At 42.2% G+C, this 27,307-nt stretch overlaps 1 protein-coding gene across 2 annotated transcripts in view; it reads left to right on the forward strand.

Annotated features, from left to right (window-relative positions):
- The first annotated feature begins 1,070 nt into the window (after positions 1–1,070).
- LOC135527900 (metabotropic glutamate receptor 7-like) overlaps positions 1,071–27,307 on the forward strand; it is a 142,446-nt gene continuing 116,209 nt past the window's right edge. Inside the window, exon 1 of one of the 2 annotated variants that reach the window (XM_064956542.1) lies at positions 1,071–1,084. Coding sequence is in view for 1 of the 2 variants with exons in the window: in XM_064956541.1 (XP_064812613.1) it covers positions 1,856–2,365 (510 nt within the window). In the remaining variant the exon portion in view is untranslated. Of the gene's footprint in view, positions 1,085–1,172; positions 2,366–27,307 lie in introns of those variants that run through there. The other variant, XM_064956541.1, reaches the window with a different exon arrangement.

Below are 27,307 nucleotides of genomic sequence, written 5' to 3' on the forward strand. Positions count from 1 at the left end.
CCCATGTCACGGTGTAATTCGCACTCTGAATTTAGTCCAAGGATATAGGCTTAATCTATGTACGTGAAACCAGCCGCTAGAGTTTAAATTGTTTCGGTGCTGATAGCTTTTAGGTGGTAGGCTATAGGATATTATAACCCAGGGTGTAGTTATGCCTCACTACCGGTGTCACAGCATGGGGGGATGGCAAAGAAGAATTAGAAAGTGTCTTGTGGAGAAGGGGTTGCCAGGGCGACCAGTCGGCACCCTTCAAAAATGTCTGTGTTCAATGCTCTGTCTCTCTGACATTTCCTTTGCAGGGGGGTAGGCCTTCATGTTTGGTAGGCTAACATTTAGTGTGCTCTGAGCAATAAATGTTGGATAAATCAAAATATCTGAGTTCTTGTTTTAAATTGTACAAATAGGCCGCTTATTATAAAATAAGCCTATATCTTAGAATAGTTGACATTGTAGGCTAATCACGCGGTTGGATCGACTTCCTGTCGTGTACTATAGCCTATTCGTGAAACGTCTACATAATCAGCACTGTCAAATGATTTACAAATCTCCCAGATGAACTGTATATGATCGTGTCCATTTGAGATATGTTTTAAGCAAATGTATAATTAGGTGGGTGGAGTGTGTGTGTGCGTGTGTGTAATGAGAGGAAGAGTGACTGGAGAGTGGAGAAAGGGAGGGAGACGAGAGGCGAGGGAGAAAAAGAGAGATTTTGGATTTCAACGGACCCCCGAACGACTGCGTGATGTACAAAGGGCTGCTCCTTTGCTCAGTGCGCACCGATGACGATAATGTGAAGAAGGCAAAATAACGAAGGAGATTACATGCAATCAGAGGGATACAATAACAACTGTGGTTTACAATGTTAGCCTTGACTGAGAAATGTAAAGACGAAGCACTGACAGAAAGGAGTTGACACACTTTCCCAAACCTCGAAAATATGACTTTCTACAGGTAACTGTAATCGCTGGAAACCTTGTTGAAAAGTGATTCACCTCGGGAGGGGGGGGGGGGGGGGGGGTCAAGCAGCTTGAATGACGTCTCAGGGAAAGCGGGTGAAAACTAATCGTGCATGGTGAGTCCATCTGTGAGTCATTCATTTGTCTTACTTGTATACTATATGATTTTTTTTTGTTGGGGGGGGGGGGGGGGAGAAGGGAATAAAGAAGTAGAGATTGTTTGCATTTTCATTTTCGTCCAGTTCGAAGAGTCTGAATGCCCACCAACGGTAGGCGTTTCATTTGGGGAGATATTTTGTGAGGATATGGACTCCGGGTCGACCGAAACGCATCAGGCAGATCGCAGCGGACACGCCAGATCCGTTACTGCGCTCATGTGAAGTTTGGCTCTGCGAAAAGGATGTCACCCAGTTCTGCTGGATCTAAAATCAAAGAGCATTTTTAAAGGCTGTTTGATCTGTTCGTTATTTTAATTATATGAAAGATATATTAGGATTTTTCTCAGTTTTGATCGGATCCCTTTTTCTTTTACTGTGAACCCACTCATCTCGGTGTTGCTTTGAGTGATAGCCTACTGTCATGCATATTTTTTGGCGTAAACTATTTTATTAATGTTTTCTTAGACAAATGGATGTCAATTACCTCGTTTCACTGAGCGATTTGAATCACTGTCAGTTTTTTTTCTATTCAACAAGCTAAGCGAGCACTGGTAATCAAGCGATGGGCGCAGTTTGCCTGAGTAGGAACCGAATGCGTCTCGATTTTTTTAATGCAGCTTGTTGAATCTCCTCCTAGGTAATAGGAATGGGCTCGTATTGACAAACTTTACAGCCATTTGGGTGGTAACAGGCGGTTTACAGCTTCCCTTTCCCTAAAACTATCTCAGCTGTCAGAGCATCATGGCTCGTTACGGTTTCGGACTGAAACAGAACCCTCGCTTTCTATGGATAGTGTTTTGTTTGATGAGAACGTTGTTGGATTTCGCGCGGTCGCAGGAAGTTTACGCACCCCATTCTATCAGGATTGAGGGACATTTGACCCTGGGTGGTCTCTTCCCCGTGCACACCAGTGGGACCGACGGCGAGCCTTGTGGAGATATCAAAAAGGAGAACGGGATCCATCGGCTTGAGGCCATGCTGTATGCTCTGGATCAAATCAACCTCGACGATCAACTTTTACCCAACATCACCCTAGGCGCCCGGGTGCTAGACACTTGTTCGAGAGATACATATGCGCTGGAACAATCATTAACTTTCGTTCAGGCTTTGATACAGAAGGACACTTCGGATGTGAGGTGCACCAATGGAGAACCGCCGTTGTTCGTCAAGCCCGAGAAAGTGGTTGGAGTCATTGGCGCCTCGGCAAGTTCTGTATCGATTATGGTCGCCAACATCTTGCGCCTCTTTCAGGTGAGTAACCTCTGAAAATTCCCCCATACTGTATGCCTATTTTTAAAACAACATGTGTAAGCTAGTCCTATTTTATTAGGTGTCTTAGGCTGTAAAATAAAACACATAATATCTACAGTATTTGTTGGCCTCATTGCATTATGAGAAAAGGTTGAGAGACAGTTTGAGTGGGCTGTTGCGCTTCCCTGGTGGTGCTGAAAGAACAGCTCCTGCTGCCCCCCCCCCAGCTGTGTAGTGCAAGGGTAAAAAAACAAAACGTGTACATGGGGGGCAGGAGGCCACAGGAACGAGTTTGCGAAATTCTGCTCTATCCCTCCCTCTCCTTCAATCTCCCGTTCCCTTTCTTCAAGGTGGATTAAATGTTGCCTGGCTGGCAAACCAGTCTGAAAGATCTGATAGAATGGTTGTTTTTATTGGGGATTTTCAAATGAATCCTTTTACATATTTTACAAATGTTTGGATTAAACTTTTATTTTTGAGGCAAAAATATGTCTGTTTTGAGTGTCTGTTGTTAGCTACGTCAGTGGCTTGTCTGCTCTGTCACTGATGGCTTGTCAGCTACGTCAGTGGTTTATCAGCTACATCAGTTACTTGTCAGCTACATCAGTGGCTTGTTAGCTCTGTCACTGATGGCTTGTCAGCTACGTCAGTGGCTTGTCAGCTACGTCAGTGGCTTGTTAGCTCTGTCACTGATGGCTTGTCAGCTCTGCCACTGATGGCTAACCTCCTGAAGATCAATCTTTTTCTCAATCAAAAATAAAAACTAATCACTGTATTGCAACATTTAATATTTGCTATATAAATGTTTTATGTTCGAAATCTAGAAAGAAAATGCCAAAATATTCATAGAACATTTAATAGTGCTGTAAAACACAGAAAAATGGGTTTGGAGATTTGTATGAAGAAAAATAATAATATAATGTTATAATTACACATTCAAGGCCTTGTAAACACTTGTTGGCCAATAAATGTATAAGTTAAATGCTTTTTATGGTGTCTGAGAGAGTTGACATAAATCCAGTTAGTTGCATGTTATATACAGTGCCAGTCAAAAATGTGGACACACCTATTCATTCAAGGGGTTTTCTTTATTTTGACTATTTCTACATTGTAGAATAATAGTGAAGACATCACAACTATGAAATAACACATGTAATCATGTGGTAACCCAAAAAGTGTTAAACAAATCTAAATATATTTTATATTTGAGATTCTTCAAAGTAGCTACCCTTTGCCTTGATAACAGCTTTGCGTACTCTTGGAATTCTCTGAACCAGCTTCACCTGGAATGCTATTCCAACAGTCTTGAAGGAGTTCCCCCATATTCTGAGCACTTGCTGGCTGCTTTTCCTCCACTCCCTAGCCCAACTCATCCCAAACATCTCAATTGGGTTGAGGTTGGGTGATTGTGGAGGCCAGGTCATCTGATGTAGCACTCCATTACTCTCCTTCTTGGTCAAATAGCCCTTACACAGCCTGGAGGTGTTTGGGGTCCTTGTCCTGTTGAAAACAAATGACAGTACCACTAAACGCAAACCAGATGGGATGGCGTATCACTGCAGAATGCTGTGGCAGCCATGCTAGTTAAGTGTGCCTTGAATTCTAAATAAATCACAGACAGTGTCACCAGAAAAGCACCCCCACACCATCACATCTCCTCCTCCATGCTTCATGGTGGGAACCACACATGCAAAGATCATCCATTCACCTACTCTGCGTCTCACAAAGACACGGCGGTTGGAACCAACAATCTCAAATTTGGACTCATCAGACCATTGGACAGATTTCCACCAGTCTAATGTCTATTGCTTGTGTTTCTTGGCCCAAGCAAGTCTCTTCTTATTATTGGTGTTCTTTAGTAGTGGTTTCTTTGCAAAAATTCAACCATGAAGGCCTGATTCACGCAGTCTCATCTGAACAGTTGATGTTGAGATGTGTCTGTTACTTGAACTGTGTGAAGCATTTATTTGAACTGCAATTTCTGAGGCTGATAACTCTAAGGAACTTATCCTCATTAGCAGAGGTAACTCTGGGTCTTCCATTACTCTGGCGGTCCTCATGAGAGCCAGTTTCATCATAGCGCTTGATGATCTTTGCGACTACACTTGAAGAACTTTCAAAGATCTTGACATTTTCTGGATTGACTGACCTTCGTGTCTTAAGGTAATAATGGACTGTTGTTTCTCTTTGCTTATTTGAGCTGTTCTTGCCATAATATGGACTTGGTATTTTACCAAATAGGGCTATCTTCTGTATACCACCCCTACCTTGTCACAACACAACTGATTGGCTCCAATGCATTAAGAAGGAAAGAAATTCCACAAATTAACTTTTAACAAGGTACACCTGTTAATTGAAATGCATTCCGGGTAAATACCTCATGAAGCTGGTTGAGAGAATTCCAAGAGTGTGCAAAGCTGTCATCAACGCAAAGGGTGGCTTCTTTGAAGAATCTCAAATATAAAACATTTTGATTTGTTTTGGGTAACTACATAATTCCATATGTGTTATTTCATAGTTTTGATGTCTTCCTAATTATTCTACAATGTAGAAAATAGTAAAAATGCAGAAACACAGTGGAATGAGTAGGTGTGTCCAAACTTTTGACTGGTACTGTATATGCTGTCTTTTTAGCTGGTTCTTTGTCGAATTTTGAGCCGCAGTCATGCAAAATCATGTGTTTCTCCACTCCGAGGATTAATCCACGGATAAAAAGGGAAAGATAATTCTTTTAAGTTAGCAATCTTTAATTCATCTCACCTAGTTTGTCTTTCAAGCATCCACATGGTTTTGTCTCTTCCTGATATCAAATAAGGGAATTTGCAGTGCATGGAGCGTCTCAAATGGAACCGTTCTATTTTAATGCTTGGCTATGCAGACGCTCGGTCACGTACAGTAAACGAGCGGTGTGGGTAAAATGATTGAATAACATGTATGTGTACATTTATTTTGCAACGCTCGCATACGCAATGTAGCCGGTGAGGTTTGCATGTCAGACTAACATGCTGACTAGACCGGGCTCAGGCGTTCGTCTGCGTGCGCCAATGCGCACATGTTATCTTTGCAAAATAACTATTTTGGATGAAGCAGTTGTTAGCTAGAATGCTAACACTCATTGATATAAACTCAGCAAAAAAGAAACATTCCTTTTTCAAGACCCTGTCTTTCAAATATAATTAATAAAAATCCAAATAACATCACAGATCTTCATTGTAAAGGGTTTAAACACTGTTTCCCATGCTTTTTCAATGAACCATAAACAGTGAATGAACATGCACTTGTGGAACGGTTGTTCAGACACTAACAGCTTACAGACAGTAGGCAATTAAGGTCACAGTTATGAAAACGTAGGACATTAAAGAGGCCTTAATACTGACTCTAAAAAACACCAAAAGAAAGATGCCCAGGGTCCCTGCTCATCTGCGTGAACGTGCCTTAGGCATGGTGCAAGGAGGCATGAGGACTGCAGATGTGTCCAGGGCAATAAATTGCAATGTCTGTAATGTGAGACCCCTAAGACAGTGCTACAGGGAGACAGAACGGACAGCTGATCGTCCTCGCAGTGGCAGACCACGTGTAACAACACCTGCACAGGATTGGTACATCCGAGCATCACACCTGCGGGACAGGTACAGGATGGCAACAACAACTGCCCGAGTTACACCAGGAACGCACAATCCCTCCATCAGTGCTCAGACTGTCCGCAATAGGCTGAGAGAGGCTGGACTGAGGGATTGTAGGCCAGTTGTAAGGCAGGTCCTCACCAGGCATCACCGGCAACAACGTCACCTATGGGCACAAACCCACCATCACTGGACCAGACAGAACTGGCAAAAAGTGCTCTTCACTGACGAGTAGCGGTTTTGTTTCACCAGGGGTGATGGTCCGATTTGCGTTTATCGTGGAAGGAATGAGTGTTACACCGAGGCCTGTACTCTGGAATGATATCAATTTGGAGGTGGAGGGTCCGTCATGGCCTGGGGCGGTGTGTCACAGCATCATCGGACTGAGCTTGTTGTCATTGCAGGCTTTCTCAACGCTGTGCGTTACAGGGAAGACATCCTCCTCCCTCATGTGGTACCCTTCCTGCAGGCTCATCCTGACATGACTCTCCAGCATGACAATGCCACCAGCCATACTGCTCGTTCTGTGCATGATTTCCTGCAAGACAGGAATGTCAATGCTCTGCCATGTCCAGCAAAGAGCCCGGATCTCAATCCCATTGAGCATGTCTGGGACCTGTTGGATTAGAGCATGAGGGCTAGATCCATTCCCCCAGAAATGTCCAGGAACTTGCAAGTGCCTTGATGGATGAGTGGGGTAACATCTCACAGCAAGAACTGGTAAATCTGGTGCAGTCCATGAGGAGGAAATGCACTGCAGTTCTTAATGCAGCTGGTGGTGACTGTCACCAGATGCTGACTGTTACTTTTGATTTTGACCCCCCCTTTGTTCAGGGACACATTATTCAATTTCTGTTAGTCACATGTCTGTGGAACTTGTTCAGTTTATGTCTCAGTTTTTGAATCTTGTTATATTCATACAGATATTTACACATGTTAAATTTGCTGAAAATAAATGCAGTTGACTGTGAGAGGACATTTCTTTTTTTGCTGAGTTTAGGTTGTAGCAAAAGCTAGCCAAAGAGCCATTTTACTGGTTGAAGTTAGTGTTTTTTTTTTTAGTAAAACGCAGTTGATTTGCGATGACACAAACATTACATTAAGCAGAACATTCATAGGAGCCTTAAAATCCAATTATAATCCAATAGTAGTGTGAAATGCACTCATAAGCAATATGTAAATAGAGGCTTTTTTTGTTGCTGGCATTCTATAAGAACTCCCCCTTGTTCTGCCACCTACTTGCGCACATTGCTCTCATGCGGAAATGTTTGCAAACACAGAAAGGGGTCTTTAGGCAACTCAGTTATGATTAATTTTTATATGCATATTTTTGTGGAACAGTTTCATTTCAATAAGTATGTTTTTGTTTCTTAAAATCATTGTCACGTGGTTAATCATAAAAATCAGAATTAAAAATTATACACATCTATAAGTTACAATTAAGGGAGAGCACCACCCTCTGCCATATGGATATGGACACATTGATAGTCTACACTGTGATCCATTGGTGGCTGAAGAAATGAGTACATGGAACTCCGAAATAGCCTGTAGGCCAATGCAGCAGTAGGCCTATAACTTCCATTGTCAACTAACCTAACTAAAATACATAGCCCTAAAGCTGATAAAAATAAAAACTGAAGAAAATGTCCGGATGAAAATTCTGGATCTTTCAAATAACATGAATCTCTCTACTCTGTCTGCCTAGAGTTCCCCAAACCAGTGAGCAGCTGTTTTCATTACGTTTCCACTGGATATATAGTGCGTTAGGAAAGTATTCAGACTCCTTTTACTTTCTCCACAGTTTGTTACATTACGGCATTATTCTAAAATGTATTAATTGCTCCCCCCCCTCTCATCAATCTACACACAATACCCTATAATGACAAAGCAAAAACTGTTTTTTAGATTTAAAGAAATAACTATAACATTTACATAAGTATTCAGACATTACCCAGTACTTTATTGAAGCACCTTTGGCAGTGATTACAGCCTCAAGTCTTCTTGGGTATGATGCTCTAAGCTTGGCACATGTGTATATTTGGGGAGTTTCTCCCATTGTTCGCTGCAGATCCTCTCAAGCTCTGTTCGGTTGGATGGGAGCGTTGCTGCACAGCTATTTTCAGGTCTCTCCAGAGATGTTCGATCGTGTTCAAGTTCAGACTCTGGCTGGGCTGCTCAAGGACATTCAGAGACTTGTCCTGAAGCCACTCCTGTTTTGTCTTGGCTGTGTGCTTAGGGTTGTTGTCCTGTTGGAAGGTGAACCTTCACCCCAGTCTGAGGTCCTGAGCACCTGGAGCATGTTTTCATCAAGTATCTCGCTGTACTTTGCTCTGTTCCTTTTTGCCTTGATCCTGACTATTCTCCCAGTACCTGCCGCTGAAAAACATCCCCACTGCATGATGCTGCCACCACCATGCTTCACCGTAGGGATGGGGCCAGTTTTCCTCCAGATGTGACACTTGGCATTCAGGCCAAAGAGTTCAATCTTGGTTCCATCAGACCAGATATTTCTGTTTCTCATTTTCTGAGAGTCTTTAGCTGCCTTTTGGCAAACCCCAAGCGGGCTGTCATGTGCCTTTTACTGAGAAGTGGTTTCCGTCCAGTCACTCTACCATAAAAGCCTGATTGGTGGAGGGCTGCAAGATGGGAGAACCTTCTGGATGGTTATCCCATCTCCACAGAGGAACTCACCTCCCTGACCAAGGCCCTTCTCCCCCGATTGCTCAGTTTGGCCAGGCGACCAGCTCTAGGAAGAGTCTTGGTGGTTCCAAACTTCTTCTATTTAAGAATTATAGAGATGACTGTGTTCTTGGGGACCTTCAATGCTGCAGAAATGTTTTGGTACCCTTCCCCAGATCTGTGTCTCTACACAATCCTCTCTCTGAGCTCCATGGACAATTCCTTCGTCCTCATGGCTTGGTTTTTGTTCTGACATGCACTGTCAACTGTGGGACCTTATATAGACAGGCGTGTGCATTTCCAAATCATGTCCAATCAATTGAATTTACCACAGGTGGACTCCAATCAAGTTGTAGAAACATCTCAAGGATGTTCAATGGAAACAGGATGCACTTGAGCTCAATTTTTGAGTCTCATTGAAAAGGGTCTGATACTTACAGTATATAAATAAGGGATTTCTGTTTTGTATTTTTAATAAATTAGCAAAAATGTCTAAAAGCCTTTGTTATTATGGGATATTGTGTTTAGATTGCTGAGGACTTTTTACTTATATAATCCATTTTAGAATAGGCTGTACCGTGAAAAAATGTGGAAACAGTCAAGGGGTCTGATGCGTTCCGAACGCACTGTGGGATCATTACATCATGATTTGTTTTTCATGGTGATTATGGTGGCCGGGAGAGTGTTGGAAAGATTTTTCAAATACTGTGAAGAACTATTATTGTTTGCAAAATATGTAAAAAAATAAATAAATAATAATAAAAATAATTACTTTGTTGACTTACTGTGTGAGGTGAAGAAAAAATGACAGAGAAGCTCAGATTATTAGTGGTGGATGTGGTGACTTTAAGACAATCAGAATTCAGACATCTCAAATGAGAACTTTCCTCCATATGCATGCGGCAGACCAGGTACGACCTACTTCTATGCGTGCTCTCCTTCTGTATGTTCCTCTCGAGAAATCAGACCCATTATCATTGCTCACATGGAGCACTCCAAACAAAAGACAATGAAAACAATTGACACAGCTTGTAAATGATGGTTATGAAATGAACCAAAACTTGTTTCTCACGAGTGTAGCAGGTTGTGAACTCTGCAAACATCGTTTCCACTCCAATAATGAGAAAATAGGCTAAATTACCATAATTAAAACATGCATTAACAGAAATGAATGTAACCAAATGACGGAGGATTAACTGTGCATCCACTAGGCCTACTGGTCACATACAGTGCCAGTCAAGTCTGGACACACCTACTCATTCAAGGGATTTTCTGTATTCTACATTGTAGAATAATAGTGAAGACATCAAAACTATGAAATAACACATATGGAATCATTTAGTAACCCAAAAAGTGTTAAACTAATCAAAATAAATTGTATGTTTGAGATTCTTCAAAGTAGCCACCCTTTGCCTTGATGACAGCTTTGCACACTCTTGATAATGAGACACAGTGACCACAGTAGAATGTTTAAGTGTTCCTCATAGGCCTGCGTACCTCTTGTTGAGAAAGAGTCAGCAGCAGAACACACTGACAGTAGGCTCACTGTTAGTACTGCAGTGGAATGAGGCACCCTGCAGAGCTGCAAAACAGCAAATTAATTATTAAAAACGCATGTTTAGAGCAAAATATGCAATTACTTAAAATAGTGTGCATACATTTGCCATAGTACAAGCCAACATCTAAGCAAGTTCTCTCATTTGAAGATATAAGATGTGCTGTTCGGAAGGCCAAGTAGAAAACATGAGTTTTAGTGTTTGTGTTATTGACTTGTGGTTAAACATTGTGACTTACTGTCAATGCTATTATTGTCTGTTTTCCAAAATCAATTAAACCAAGCACAGGCAAGCACACTAAGTAGCTGTTTAATAGAGAATGAAGCCATCAAAGTACTTACCATGCTGCTTTATGAAAGGCCCAACCACATTAGCGCACGCACACACGCACACACACACACACACACACACACACACACACACACACACACACACACACACACACACACACACACACACACACACACACACACACACACACACACACACACACACACACACACACACACACACACACACACACACATTATTACCCCTTTCTCTTAACACCAAGTCCAATCTTTACCAGACCACTCCAGTCATGCTGTTCTCAGGAGCTTTGTGGCTGTCAGGTGGACATGCTTGTTGGTGGTTCCAATATCTTTAGGGTAAATTCCCTCTTCCATTATCAATGGAAGATTATAAATCAGGATTCTCCTTAGAGTGAAGGCATCCCAAGGACTATAATTGTCATGCCTTTCCCAAATGCAAGTGATTATGTCTAAAATACGTTCCTTGAGTATAGCATTAAAACTCATCCACATAGTAGAAAAGTTTTGGAGTTATCGTGGGATTTGTCGACCCATAAAAGATTCCTTGGGGAAAGAAAGGATACTTCAATAAGTCCCTAATTCCCTTATCTCAGGTGCTCCAGTGTCTGTCTGTGTGTCAGGCTGCAGCAGTGTAGGTGGGGTGTGTGCTGTGGCATCAGCGTAGTAATCAGGCTCGGGGAATCAGTGGGTTGACACAGGCGCCGTCACACAGCTCCTTCCTCCGTTTGCTCAGGCAATCACTCTGCATTTATGCTAATTCTCCCCACTGCACCGCGCTGGCTGCCATCATATAGCTGTCACCGGCTATGTTGAGCCCCACAGTCAAACCCTACACACATCCTCAGGAGGAAAGATTTGTTTAAATGTCTCGATTTCCAACCGATTTCAATATTGAGACAGCACAGTCTCCTCTAAGTTTTTCTCTTTCTCTCCCACTTAGACATGTTCTTGTCTTGATGGTCATATTGATAGTACACATTGATTAAGTAGAATCCCAGTGGGAGTCAATAGAATCCGGGGATGATAGCTCCCTGCTCATTTACACTCATCACTGCAACTGATTCATTTGTGATAGCAATTACAAGTTTCACAAAATGTTTTCAAATCCAATCCATCAAGTGGAGAATTAATTTTGTCAAACGCTGAATGAAACACCTGTTCCGTTGTGATAGAAAAGGTAAAGTGGAATTTCTTCTGTTAAAATTCATTGTCAATAATAAAGCGGATGAAGATGTCTGTGGTTGAACAACTGGAGTTGAGGTGCTACCTAAATTAAGTAGACAATACATCCCAACGTAAGGAGAGATCCTCTTCATATAAATGTAACCTTTTTTATTTGATGAAGGTTAAAACATTGTGATGTATCAGTCAGTCATGATCTTTGTCATATTCTCTTCAACTCCAGTCAGTGCACAATCCAAGAGATTCTGGAATGTTCTCTCTGTCCTCAATAGAACTCTATGGACAGAGTCAGAGGGGTCAGTCATCTTCTCAGAGCAGTGCATCCGTGTTGTGGTCCTTCAGTGAGGATTTCAGTGGACGTCACCATATACTGTATGTAACACAGCACAGTTCATCTCCGCCTGTGATAAATAGAACAGCAGGGCAGTTAAATACAGATTGTTGCTTTCATTGCCAGACAATACATATCGCTGCTGTCTTTTCAAGGTGTGAGTGGCCGCTGAACTGTTAATGCTGGGAAATTGACACGGGATAGATTTTTCAGAGGGCCCACGAGTGTTGATCAATACTGTTGCCAGGGTGAGGCTGATTTTCTCTGAAGATATTTTCATTTCCCTATTCTTTCACACAGCACTATAGAAATGAGAAACAACAATTACACAAAACGCTTCAATAATTACAGATTGTTCAAACAAATGAGTTGTTGTTCTCAGCCTCTGAGAGATCATCTTTTAGTACTTCATCGTTCTGTGTTTTGCGAGCATCCTCCCACGTTTAAGGAAGGCCTCTTCCTCAGCCTAAATTCCTTAGTGTCCATTAGCAACTATTGGCCCATGGAATGAAAAGTGAAATATATATATATACAGTTGAAATTGGAAGCTTACATACACCTTAGCCAAATACATTTAAACTCAGCTTTTCACAATTCCTGACATTTAATCCCAGTAAAAATTCCCTGGTTTAGGTCAGTTAGGATCAGCACTTTATTTTAAGAATGTGAAATGTCATAAAAATAGGAGAGAGAATGATTTACTTCAGCTTTTATTTCTTTCATCACATTCCCAGTGGGTCAGAAGTGTACATACACTCAATTAGTATTTGTTAGCATTGCCTTTAAATTGTTTAACTTGGGTCAAATGTTTCAGGTAGCCTTCCACAAGCTTCCCACAATAAGTTGGGTGAATTTTGGCCCGTTTCTCCTGACAGAGCTGGTGTAACTGAGTCAGGTTTGTAGGCCTCCTTGCTCGCACACGCTTTTTCAGTTCTGCCCACAAATTGTATCTAGGATTGGGGTCAGGGCGTTGTGATTACCTTGACTTTGTTGTCCTTAAGCCATTTTGCCACAACTTTGGAAGTATGTTTGGGGTCATTGTCCATTTGGAGGACCCATTTGCGACCAAGCTTTAACTTCCTGACTGATGTCTTGAGATGTTGCTTCAGTTTATCCACATAATTTTCATCCTCATGATGCCATCTATTTTGTGATGTGCACCAGTCCCCTCTGCAGCAAAGCACCCCCACAACATGATGCTACCACCCCGGTGCTTCACGGTTGGGTTGGTGATCTTTGGCTTGCAAGCATCCCCCTTTTTCCTCCAAACATAACAATGGTCATTATGGCCAAACAGTTCTATTTTTGTTTCATCAGACCAGAGGACATTTCTCCAAAAAGTACGATCTTTGTCCCCATGTACAGTTGCAAATCGTAGTCTGGCTTTTTTATGGAGGTTTTGGAGCAGTGGCTTCTTCCTTGCTGAGCGGCCTTTCAGGTTATGTCGATATAGGATTTGTTTTACTGTGGATATAGATACTTTTGTACCTGTTTCCTCCAGCATCTTCACAAGGTCCTTTGCTGTTGTTCTGGGGTTGATTTGCATTTCTCGCACCAAAGTACATTCATCTCTAGGAGACAGAACACGGTATGAGTGGTATGATGGCTGCGTGATCCCATGGTGTCTATACTTGCCTACTGGTGTTTGTACAGATGAACGTGGTACCTTCAGGCGTTTGGAAATTGCTCCCAAGGATGAACCAGACTTGTGGAGGTCTACAATTATTTTTTTGCTGATTTCTTTAGATTTTCCCATGATGTCAAGCAAAGAGGCACTGAGTTTGAAGGTTGGCCTTGAAATACATCCACAGGTACACCTCCAATTGACTCAAATGATGTCAATTAGCCTATCAGAAGCTTCTAAAGCCATGACATAATTTTATGGAATTTTCCAAGCTGTTTAAAGGTACAGTCAACTTAGTGTATGTAAACTTCTGACCCACTGGAATTGTGTGTGATACAGTGAATTATAAGTGAAATAATCTGTCTGTAAACAATTGTTGGAAAAATGACTTGTGTCATGCACAAAGTAGATGTCCTAACTGACTTGCCAAAACTATAGTTTGTGAACAAGAAATTTGTGGAGTGGTTTAAAAATTAGTTTTAAATGACTCCAACCTAAGTGTATGTAAACTTCCGACTTCAACTGCATATGTTTTGCTGACATCAGGGGATGGCTGCCTGCTATTTCCTGTTTCCTTTCTTTCCCAAAGAGAGAGACGTAACTTTGTATTGAAATCAGGTGAACTCTGTCTTATCCTTCTGTCAGGGGACTGAGCCCCTGCAGACAAGCTGTCTAGGTGAAGCATCGATGTCCTCTCATAGTCTGACAGACATTACTTTGTTTTTGTCTCTCGCCCTTTCCCAAAGAATCATCAGTACGATTGAGGCGAGGTAGATTGAAGCCTGACAGAAAAACGGATCTATTCAGCAGACATCCGAAAGCACTGACAGACACACGGACATGTAGGCGAGATGGGTTGTGTAACTGGCACACTAAGCTGTCACGAAATGTCATAGGTTAAATGTGTCTGCTTGTTCTAAACATAGTGGGCCATTTGCACATTCATGCGTGTGACAGCACAGGGTCAATTACTCCCATCTAGAGCACCTTTATTTATGTCTCCAGCGGGTAGAGGTCAACTGTCAAGCATGTGGACACACACACACACACTCAGGCACGCAAGAATGTACGCGAACACCAAAACAACCAAACACACATAAAAAAAACACACACACACACACACACACACACACACACACACACACACACACACACACACACACACACACACACACACACACACACACACACACACACACACACACACACACACAGAATATAAAAAGACAAAGCTCTTGTGGAACTGTTCCGTGCCAGTGGTTTTGGAGCTTTTTTATTTTCTCTCCAAAGCTAGTCTTGCTAATTGGCTTTTACTCTGAGTGTGACACAGAGAGCTCTCTGATAGAGAGTTTATTCTCCCAGATACAGAACAAACTCTGATAAGAATTATAATTTATTCAGACTTCCAGGAGCAATTATCAAACTGAAAATGGACCCCTTTTAGTGTAAAAGACAACTCTCAGCATGATGAAACAAACATACACTGTCCTCTATGGCCTTTTCGAGCCCAAGCATTGTAAATGAGCCCTGGTTTATGCACTTCCAGTGTAGGTGACTAATGCAATATTAATGTAATAAGTAAAAAATATCCCTCAGTCAACCCAGCTGTCTTTGTGGGTGATGTGGTCGGTCCTGAGGTCAGACACCGTCTGTCAGAGGGAGATTGGGAAACCTTGTTAACCCAATCTCATAGGCAGCTCCTGGATATGCCGTTGGGGGTAGCTCCTGGATATGCCGTTGGGGATAGCTCCTGGATATGCCGTTGGGGAAAGCTCATGGATATGCCGTTGGGGGTAGCTCATGGATATGCCGTTGGGGGTAGCTCATGGATATGCCGTTGGGGATAGCTCCTGGATATGCCGTTGGGGATAGCTCATGGATATGCCGTTGGGGGTAGCTCATGGATATGCCGTTGGGGGTAGCTCATGGATATGCCGTTGGGGATAGCTCATAGATATGCGGTTGGGGATAGCTCCTGGATATGCCGTTGGGGATAGCTCATGGATATGCGGTTGGGGATAGCTCATAGATATGCGGTTGGGGATAGCTCCTGGATATGCCGTTGGGGATAGCTCATGGATATGCCGTTGGGGGTAGCTCCTGGATATGCCGTTGGGGATAGCTCATGGATATTCCGTTGGGGATAGCTCATGGATATTCCGTTGGGGGTAGCTCATGGATATTCCGTTGGGGATAGCTCATGGATATGCCGTTGGGGGTAGCTCATGGATATGCCATTGGGGGTAGCTCATGGATATGCCGTTGGGGGTAGCTCATGGATATGCCGTTGGGGATAGCTCATGGATATGCGGTTGGGGATAGCTCCTGGATATGCCGTTGGGGATAGCTCATGGATATGCCGTTGGGGGTAGCTCATGGATATGCCGTTGGGGATAGCTAATGGATATGCCGTTGGGGATAGCTCATGGATATGCCGTTGGGGATAGCTCCTGGATATGCCGTTGGGGATAGCTCATGGATATGCCGTTGGGGATAGCTCATGGATATGCGGTTGGGGATAGCTCCTGGATATGCCGTTGGGGATAGATCATGGATATGCCGTTGGGGGTAGCTCATGGATATGCCGTTGGGGGGTAGCTCATGGATATGCCGTTGGGGGTAGCTCATGGATATGCCGTTGGGGATAGCTCCTGGATATGCCGTTGGGGATAGCTCATGGATATGCCGTTGGGGGTAGCTCATGGATATGCGGTTGGGGATAGCTCCTGGATATGCCGTTGTGGGTAGCTCATGGATATGCCGTTGGGGGTAGCTCATGGATATGCCGTTGGGGGTAGCTCATGGATATGCCGTTGGGGGTAGCTCATGGATATGCCGTTGGGGGTAGCTCATGGATATGCCGTTGGGGGTAGCTCATGGATATGCCGTTGGGGGTAGCTCATGGATATGCCGTTGGGGGTAGCTCCTGGATATGCCGTTGGGGGTAGCTCATGGATATGCCATTGGGGGTAGCTCCTGGATATGCCGTTGGGGGTAGCTCATGGATATACCGTTGGGGATAGCTCATGGATATGCCGTTGGGGGTAGCTCCTGGATATGCCGTTGGGGGTAGCTCCTGGATATGCCATTGGGGGTAGCTCCTGGATATGCCGTTGGGGGTGGGGTAGATGGACTCCCATTTGGCCCATGATGATCTGTATAATTTATCGGCATTGAATGCCGTAAACACTTTCTCTGCATCCATCATGCATGTCTTACAGCTACATTTCCCTAGTATAACACCGCACCTCGTACTTCAACGTACCTCAAAGTACCTCCTTCCTTGCCCAGCCCATAAGAACCAATCTAAGGCATAAGGAGGGAATGCAGGGGTCTCATCCAGGCTTCAGTGAGTGGAGGGCAGGCTATTGTTCACTCACCCATCCTGCCATGTATTACCACCAAGCCTCTATATACCCTGGAGAAAACAGGGGGCCTATTTAACTTAACTCCCCTCATATTCACTGTAAAAAAATATATATATATATCTTGATTCAACAACATACAATTGTAAGGCAATCAGCTGCAATAGGATTGTGAGTTTGTTCAACAGACATTTTGATAAAACAGCAGTGGTGGAACCTGACCTAAAATATGTTGACCTAAAATGTGTTCTCAGTGAACAGAATAATGTAATATTTGGCCTTGGGTATCCAGATTTGTTTTGTACAGAAAAGTCCTTATCCCAGTACTACAGTTATACAGCATGGCCCAGAATAAATAAATAGATATTTTGGCTCTCTCTTTTTCCTCCTTCTGTCCATGTGCTGAAGCTGGATTACCAAACACCTGTACATGTCCTTAAACCTAATCTGTTATTCCATACATGCAATACGAGGCTAATCACTTTCAAATCACTTTCTCATTCTGACAGCACTGCTGGTAGTTGGCAAATGCATTAGATTGTTTCCTATTGTGTGTGTGGTCTTTGTGCTGCCATTTTAGACTGTGGGTTTGTGCCATTCGAGAGGTGGTGCATGTTCCTCGGTGGCGGCTCCTGTTAAGCTTTGGTTCTGCATATTCTTTTTGAAGCCTCCAGAAGCTTTCCCCTTTTTTACACCCTGCCTCCCTCCACCCCGCTTCCCCATCTCCCCTCTTCCTGCTCTTCATTCATACATGGTGCTTTAGAATCCTATTCCACACAGTCTAATCCTGTTCAACTGCTTGTCAGGGAGAATTCCCCCTCAACGCGTGAAAGAATTGCAACTGAAGAAATGCAGAGGAGCCCCAAAACATCCAGAAAAAAAGGGACCTTCAGATTCACGTTGTGAACATGTCCCCTCCCCCACTCTCCCCCACCCTCCCACACCCTCCCCCACCCTCCCGCCCTACATCCTCCTCCCAAATCCTCTCTTCCTTACACACAGAGTCACAGACTCACATTCCACAAGACACAGTCTGATGGCAGCCGAACTAAGTGGGAAGTGCACTGCTCACATGTTCAGCCTGTTGTCCCCAGAGGTTGGTGGCACTGTTATGTATAGACTGCTGGACGTCTTAGTGAGGAGGAGTCTAATGCGGACGGGCATGCACACGGAAGACTGACTGGCAAGAGATGTGAAGATAGTTCAACCTGAGCTCTGCATCACTGAAAGAAAATAAGACTGCTAAAAGCCTCTTACGGAAAATAGTGTTTGTGTTTATATGTGGCTTTTTGTGTGTGTGTGTGTGTTTAAGTGTATGTGTGTGTTTTAAGTGTGTGTGTTTAAGTGTGTGTGTGTGTTTAAGTGTGTGTGTGTGTGTTTAAGTGTATGTGTGTGTGTGTGTGTTTAAGTGTATGTGTGTGTGTGTGTTTGTGCGTGTTTAAGTGTGTGTGTGTGTGTTTGTGCGTGTTTAAGTGTGTGTGTGTTTAAGTGTGTGTGTGTGTGTTTAAGTGTGTGCGCATGTACATGTTTGTGTTAGAAAGACGGTAGGGGAGACGGGGGACCCGTGGTGTGTATCCTCTCACTATATACAATAAGCCTTCATTAGGATTCATTGGTTGTCCTTCAGTTGTGTTATTACAGCAAGCTCTAAGGCCATCTAAGTATGTCTGTTGTCAACGGATAGTCATAAATCTGCGCCGCATCAAAACAACGTAATGACGGGGTATATTGAAGGAAGGGGATTGTTTTTTACAATAGGACCAACTTCAACTGCAGGTAGACATGCATAAAGACCTGTTGATTTCACCCCTTAAAAATTCACAGGGTTACTGCTTTAGAATTTGATTAGCTGAAATGTACTCCTGGCTATATTTCTCTGGGGATGGTGGTGAGTGTTCCATTTTCACTCCCTTTCTTTCTCTCAGCCTTGCTGTGTGTGTGTGTGTGTGTGTGTGTGTGTGTGTGTGTGTGTGTGTGTGTGTGTGTGTGTGTGTGTGTGTGTGTGTGTGTGTGTGTGTGTGTGTGTTCCTCTGAGCCTGGAAAGTATGCCATGGTGCTGCAGCAAGAGCATACATACGAAATCAGTTGACAGGATTACTGTTTTCAGATGCGAATCCCTCAGGATTTTAACAACACTCTCAAAGCCCATCTCCGACTGACAGTTACATTGATTAGGGGAAGAACTCAATCACAATTGACGTTTAGCAAATAACCATATCCATTCCCTAGCAAATGGGGTTGCTTAAACTGCAATTGACCCCTACAGATTGGCCATTGATGAGAGAATATAAGGGTTTTGAACTCCCTTTCTCACTAACAGTCCACTCATCTTTCATCTATTCGGCTGAATGAACAATCCTCAATCCATAGTCTGTTATTTATCAATGGATTTTGCCTCCAGTGGGGTTAGAAGGCCAATCAAATGTGTCAACCATCAATAAATCTGTCCGTTGCTATGAAACTGTAAGCCATAACCTCCCTCTGGGCAAAAACTGGTTGAATCTATGTTATTTCCCATGTGAATTTAACCCAAAAAATCAATGTGATGAAGTTGAATCAACATGGAAAAGTGATTGGATACAAATAAAATCAAAAACATAATTCATTATTTATTTATTTTTACCTTAATTAAGGCCTTTTCTCAAATACTGTGTGTGCAATCTTTTTGCACAAATTCAGGAAAAAATACAGATTCCGATTTTGACGCACTAAACCATTCACACCAAGTCCAATGCGTTTTTCCATCCACTTTTTCCAGAAATGTGCTTAATGTCACCAACACTGCTGCAGTCATTCTTAGTGGCAACACGTTGTTCAATGTGGCTAGACAGCAGTGGCGATTTTAGCATGTACATCTTGGGGGGGCAAAAAAATGTGGGTTACATGCCAGAAAAGCCACTACACAACACAACCCTAAACAATACATTATAACGCTATAACGGTGACAAACGGTGCCCACAAACTGTTAGGGCCTACATAAAGCTGTCCGAACACCTTACCACTTTTACACCTGGCTATCAGCGGAGCCTTGTCTGGCAGTGAAACAGTTAATTCAGCCTCATTTACTGCCTTAAAAAAAAACATAGCTGATATGGCTGACTTGCTTAAACAAATGTGGTTTAATCAACATTACTATTTGTTCAGCATGTTTGAAATGTCCAGTGACAGAATTCAGAACATGGGCCATTTTTACAGCATAATCACTGTACACCAAGCCAGAACCGTAGGATAAATAAAGGGGGCATATAAGCAGACAATGAAAGTTCTTTCAATATATGATGATTGCATTTCTCTAAAACAGGTTAATGGCTACATGTACACCACCAAGTTAGAACAGTAGGCAGAATTAAGAGGTGAAAATAGACCAAATTATTAGGGTGAGGCACATTGAATGCAATTTGGGTCTTTTCACGTCAAAAAAGATACTTGTCATATAACTATTTGATGCGTTAAATAAGCTTTTCATTTGACACGTCAAAAAATGCAATTCTATTAGAGAATGATGTGTGTGCTGAATTTGCATGTGCAAGCCATGCGCCAACACTACTATCAGTAGCACTGTCAAAGCTGTAAGTTGCAAAACAAAGTTTGCCAACAAGCACACACTGGCCACAAACGATGTGTTTACAATACTGTGTTGGTGAAAATAGACCAAATTATTAGGGCGAGGCACATGGGATACTAACAGCCCACTACACAATATACACCTAGAATGACTTTATTAGCTACAGTATACATATCTCCCTTGTATATTGCATCATTTATGCAGCAGCATACAAGACATTTTTGGACTCACCTTGTGAAGGTGGCGTGGCGGTCGATTTGGGCAAATTCTGTCATCAAACTTTGTCATCAAAGTCTGGCATTCTCTGGATTTATGGTGGAAATTCTGAAAACAAAAACAAACAGCAACTCCATTGAATAGCAGGCTAACATTAGTAGTTGCTTTGCAACACTTGCAGTTTGCCACTGATTCCTTACAAACCACTCATCGCTGAATTTGCGATTTCCAACTTCTTGTGTAATCTTTATGTCCAATGGCTGATGAGCACCGACACATTTGATCTATAATTTCTCTTCATTATTTATATTCATATGACAAGGATTAAAAATGATTTACCAGTAGATTGTCGACTTGATTCATGATGATGACTGCTAGCTAAGACTTTGAAAGTAAGATGTTGACATAATCAGTCCAATCAAAGTCATTTGACGTCATTTTATCTGTAGCCAATGACCTTGAGCCTTCTTGGAAGTGCACTTGTAATATAACTCTAAGCCAGGACCCAAAGGGCTGAAATTTTTGATGTCTACCCTTACTAAGGACTGAAACTTGGCGATCACGTAATGTTCCCATGAGTGACAGAACACTGAGCCAATTACGGCGCAATGCTCATATTTTCTGCTGGCTCGCCCACCACCACAGAAAGCCCTGAGCTTGGCTGAAACACCTGCATTTTGGAGCTGCCTTATCAAGAAAACAAAAAAGAGACCATGTTTGTATGCAGCTTTATTAACTCAATTATATATATATTTTTTTTTTACATTGTTTGCAAACTGATATGTGACATATATTAGTGCCAAAATAACATGCAAAAGAGGCAAGGCCCCCCAAAAATATGGATATATTTATTTATTTATGTATTTATTTATTTATTGCAAAAAATGTGGGGCTCTGCACTGAACGACAGTTCCTCCCTGCTAGAGAGGATGCAGTAATGAGAGAAAAAGAATATACTACTGGAAATATTAAGATAGGCTATTCATCCTATAGGATGAATCATGAAATGAGATTGGCTATGCTTCATTCAGTTGCACCCATAATAAGAGAATACATGCAAAACTGGCACACATATGCTGACCACCATGAAGCTTGCGGCCTACAGTTTTCTCTCTATCTGATTAAAGAGATGAAGCACAGACAGGAAAGGCCAATTTTAGGAAACTTTTTAAATAGATATAGAGAATTAGCAAACTCTTCCACCCACCTAAAAGGATCCATCAATCAAAGCCACCTGAAACACATCTCACTCAGGCATATAAGCAAATCACATTTCTCCATTCCCAAAACTGTATTAAAAACCTTGCCTTAGTATTCTGTAAGATATCAGAAATGAATCTACACTATAAAAGAATATTAAACCAATGTAGCCTATTATATAAATTGACGAGGAAAGTGTTAAGGAGGAGATATAGAGACAGCTGTGATATAGGTTATATGAAGATGAAATTCACAACCATTAGAAAATAGAAACACATGCACTCAACCTGTCCATAGCCTAATGGTCATCCAGTCCATAGACTAATGATCAGCCTGTATGAAGCCTAATGATCAGCCTGTCCATAGTTTAATGGTCATCCAGTCCATAGTTTAATGATCAGCCTGTATAAAGCCTAATGATCAGCCTGCCCATAGTTTAATGATCAGCCTGTATAAAGCCTAATGGTCAGCCTGCCCATAGTCTAATGATCAACCTGTATAAAGCCTAATGATCAGCCTGTCCATAGTCTAATGATCATCCTGCCCATAGTCTAATTATTTACCTGTCCGTTGCCTAATGATCATCCTGCCCATAGTCTAATTATTTACCTGTCCGTTGCCTAATGATCAGCCTGTCCATAGTCTAATGATCAGACTGTATATAGTCTAATGATCAGACTGTATATAGCCTAATGATCAGACTGTACATAGCCTAATGATCAGACTGTATATAGTCTAATGATCAGACTGTATATAGCCTAATGATCAGACTGTATATAGTCTAATGATCAGACTGTATATAGCCTAATGATCAGACTGTACATAGCCTAATGATCAGACTATATACAGCCTAATGATCAGACTGTACATAGCCTAATGATCAGACTGTACATAGCCTAATGATCAGACTATATATAGCCTAATGATCAGCCTGTATAAAGCCGAATGATCAGCCTGTTCACAGTCTAATGATCAGCCTGCCCATAGTCTAATGGTCTACCTGTCCGTTGCCCACTGATCAGCCTGTCCGTAGACTAATGGTCAGCCGGTTAGTAGCCTAATGATCATCCTGTCCATAGTCTAATGATCAGCCTGTTCATAGCCTAATGATCAGCCTGTCCATAGACTAATGATCAGCCTGTCCATAGCCTAATGATCATCCTGCCCATAGACTAATGATCATCCTGCCCATAGACTAATGATCAGCCTGTCCATAGCCTAATGATCAGCCTGTCCATAGACTAATGATCAGCCTGTCCATAGCCTAATGATCAGCCTGTCCATAGACTAATGATCATCCTATCCATAGACTAATGATCAGCCTGTCCATAGCCTAATGATCAGCCTGTCCATAGACTAATGATCAGACTGTAAATAGTCTAATGATCAGACTGTATATAATCTAATGATCAGACTGTAAATAGTCTAATGATCAGCCTACCCATAGTCTAATGGTCTACCTGTCCGTTGCCCACTGATCAGCCTGTCCGTAGACTAATGGTCAGCCGGTTAGTAGCCTAATGATCATCCTGTCCATAGTCTAATGATCAGCCTGTTCATAGCCTAATGATCAGCCTGTCCATAGACTAATGATCAGCCTGTCCATAGACTAATGATCAGCCTGTCCATAGACTAATGGTCAGCCTGTCCTTAGACTAATGAATAGCCTGTCCATAGCCAAACGATCAGCCTGCCCATAGTCTAATGATCAGCCTGCCCATAGTCTAATGATCAGCCTGCCCATAGTCTAATGATCAACCTTTCCATAGTCTAATGATCAGACTGTATATAGCCTAATGATCAGACTGTATATAGCCTAATGATCAGACTGTACATAGCCTAATGATCAGACTGTAAATAGTCTAATGATCAGACTGTATATAATCTAATGATCAGACTGTAAATAGTCTAATGATCAGCCTACCCATAGTCTAATGATCAGCCTGTATAAAGCCTATTGATCAGCCTGCCCATAATCTAATGATCTACCCGTCTGTTGCCTAATGATCAGCCTGTCCATAACCTAATGATCAGCCTGTCCATAGTCTAATGATCCGACTGTATATAGCCTAATGATCACTCTGTATAAAGCCTAATGATCAGCCTGTCCATAGTCTAATGATCATCCTGCCCATAGTCTAATTATTTACCTGTCCGTTGCCTAATGATCAGCCTGTCCATAGTCTAATTATTTACCTGTCCGTGGCCTAATGATCATCCTGCCCATAGTCTAATTATTTACCTGTCCGTTGCCTAATGATCAGCCTGTCCATAGTCTAATGATCAGACTGTATATAGTCTAATGATCAGACTGTATATAGCCTAATGATCAGACTGTACATAGCCTAATGATCAGACTGTATATAGTCTAATGATCAGACTGTACATAGCCTAATGATCAGACTGTACATAGCCTAATGATCAGACTATATATAGCCTAATGATCAGCCTGTATAAAGCCGAATGATCAGCCTGTTCACAGTCTAATGATCAGCCTGCCCATAGTCTAATGGTCTACCTGTCCGTTGCCCACTGATCAGCCTGTCCGTAGACTAATGGTCAGCCGGTTAGTAGCCTAATGATCATCCTGCCCATAGTCTAATGATCAGCCTGTTCATAGACTAATGATCTTCCTGCCCATAGCCTAATGATCAGACTGTCCATAGACTAATGATCAGCCTGTCCATAGCCTAATGATCAGCCTGTCCATAGACTAATGATCATCCTGTCCATAGACTAATGATCAGCCTGTCCATAGCCTAATGATCAGCCTGTCCATAGACTAATGATCAGCCTGTCCATAGCCTAATGATCAGCCTGTCCATAGACTAATGATCAGCCTGTCCATAGCCTAATGATCGGCCTGTCCATAGACTAATGATCAGCCTGTCCATAGACTAATGATCAGCCTGTCCTTAGACTAATGAATAGCCTGTCCATAGCCAAATGATCAGCCTGTCCGTAGACTAATGATCAGCCTGCCCATAGTCTAATGATCAGCCTGCCCATAGTCTAATGATCAGCCTGCCCATAGTCTAATGATCAACCTTTCCATAGTCTAATGATCAGACTGTATATAGCCTAATGATCAGACTGTATATAGCCTAATGATCAGCCTGTCCATAGTCTAATGATCAGACTGTATATAGCCTAATGATCAGACTGTAAATAGTCTAATGATCAGACTGTATATAATCTAATGATCAGACTGTAAATAGTCTAATGATCAGCCTACCCATAGTCTAATGATCAGCCTGTATAAAGCCTATTGATCAGCCTGCCCATAATCTAATGATCTACCTGTCTGTTGCCTAATGATCAGCCTGTCCATAACCTAATGATCAGCCTGTCCATAGTCTAATGATCCGACTGTATATAGCCTAATGATCACTCTGTATAAAGCCTAATGATCAGCCTGTCCATAGTCTAATGATCATCCTGCCCATAGTCTAATTATTTACCTGTCCGTTGCCTAATGATCAGCCTGTCCATAGTCTAATTATTTACCTGTCCGTGGCCTAATGATCATCCTGCCCATAGTCTAATTATTTACCTGTCCGTTGCCTAATGATCAGCCTGTCCATAGTCTAATGATCAGACTGTATATAGTCTAATGATCAGACTGTATATAGTCTAATGATCAGACTGTATATAGTCTAATGATCAGACTGTATATAGTCTAATGATCAGACTGTATATAGCCTAATGATCAGACTGTATATAGTCTAATGATCAGACTGTATATAGTCTAATGATCAGACTGTATATAGCCTAATGATCAGCCTGTCCATAGCCTAATGATCATCCTGTCCATAGCCTAATGATCAGCCTGTCCATAATCTAATGATCTACCTGTCTGTTGCCTAATGATCAGCCTGTCCATAACCTAATGATCAGCCTGTCCATAGTCTAATGATCCGACTGTATATAGCCTAATGATCACTCTGTATAAAGCCTAATGATCAGCCTGTCCATAGTCTAATGATCATCCTGCCCATAGTCTAATTATTTACCTGTCCGTTGCCTAATGATCAGCCTGTCCATAGTCTAATGATCAGCCTGTATATAGTCTAATGATCAGCCTGTCCATAGTCTAATGATCAGCCTGTCCATAGCCTAATGATCAGCCTGTCCATAGCCTAATGATCAGCCTGTCCATAGCCTAATGATCAGACTGTATATAGACTAATGATCAGCCTGTATATAGACTAATGATCAGCCTGTCCATAGCCTAATGGTCAGACTGTATATAGACTAATGATCAGCCTGTATATAGTCTAATGATCAGCCTGTCCATAGCCTAATAATCAGCCTGTCCATAGCCTAATGATCAGCCTGTCCATAGCCTAATGATCAGCCTGTCCATAGCCTAATGATCAGACTGTATATAGACTAATGATCAGCCTGTATATAGTCTAATGATCAGCCTGTCCATAGCCTAATGATCAGCCTGTCCATAGCCTAATGATCAGCCTGTCCATAGTCTAATGATCAGCCTGTCCATAGCCTAATGATCAGCCTGTCCATAGCCTAATGATCAGACTGTATATAGACTAATGATCAGCCTGTATATAGTCTAATGATCAGCCTGTCCATAGTCTAATGATCAGCCTGTCCATAGTCTAATGATCAGCCTGTCCATAGACTAATGATCAGCCTGTATATAGCCTAATGATCAGCCTGTATATAGCCTAATGATCAGCCTGTCCATAGCCTAATGATCAGCCTGTCCATAGTCTAATGATCAGCCTGTCCATAGACTAATGATCAGCCTGTATATAGCCTAATGATCAGCCTGTCCATAGCCTAATGATCAGCCTGTCCATAGCCTAATGATCAGACTGTATATAGACTAATGATCAGCCTGTATATAGTCTAATGATCAGCCTGTCCATAGCCTAATGATCAGCCTGTCCATAGCCTAATGATCAGCCTGTCCATAGCCTAATGATCAGCCTGTCCATAGCCTAATGATCAGACTGTATATAGACTAATGATCAGCCTGTATATAGTCTAATGATCAGACTGTATATAGACTAATGATCAGCCTGTATATAGTCTAATGATCAGCCTGTCCATAGTCTAATGATCAGCCTGTCCATAGTCTAATGATCAGACTGTATATAGACTAATGATCAGCCTGTATATAGACTAATGATCAGCCTGTCCATAGCCTAATGATCAGACTGTATATAGACTAATGATCAGCCTGTATATAGTCTAATGATCAGCCTGTCCATAGCCTAATGATCAGCCTGTCCATAGCCCAATGATCAGACTGTATATAGAC

Source organism: Oncorhynchus masou, chromosome 33, assembly GCF_036934945.1.
Source record: "Oncorhynchus masou masou isolate Uvic2021 chromosome 33, UVic_Omas_1.1, whole genome shotgun sequence".
NCBI lineage: Eukaryota > Metazoa > Chordata > Actinopteri > Salmoniformes > Salmonidae > Oncorhynchus > Oncorhynchus masou.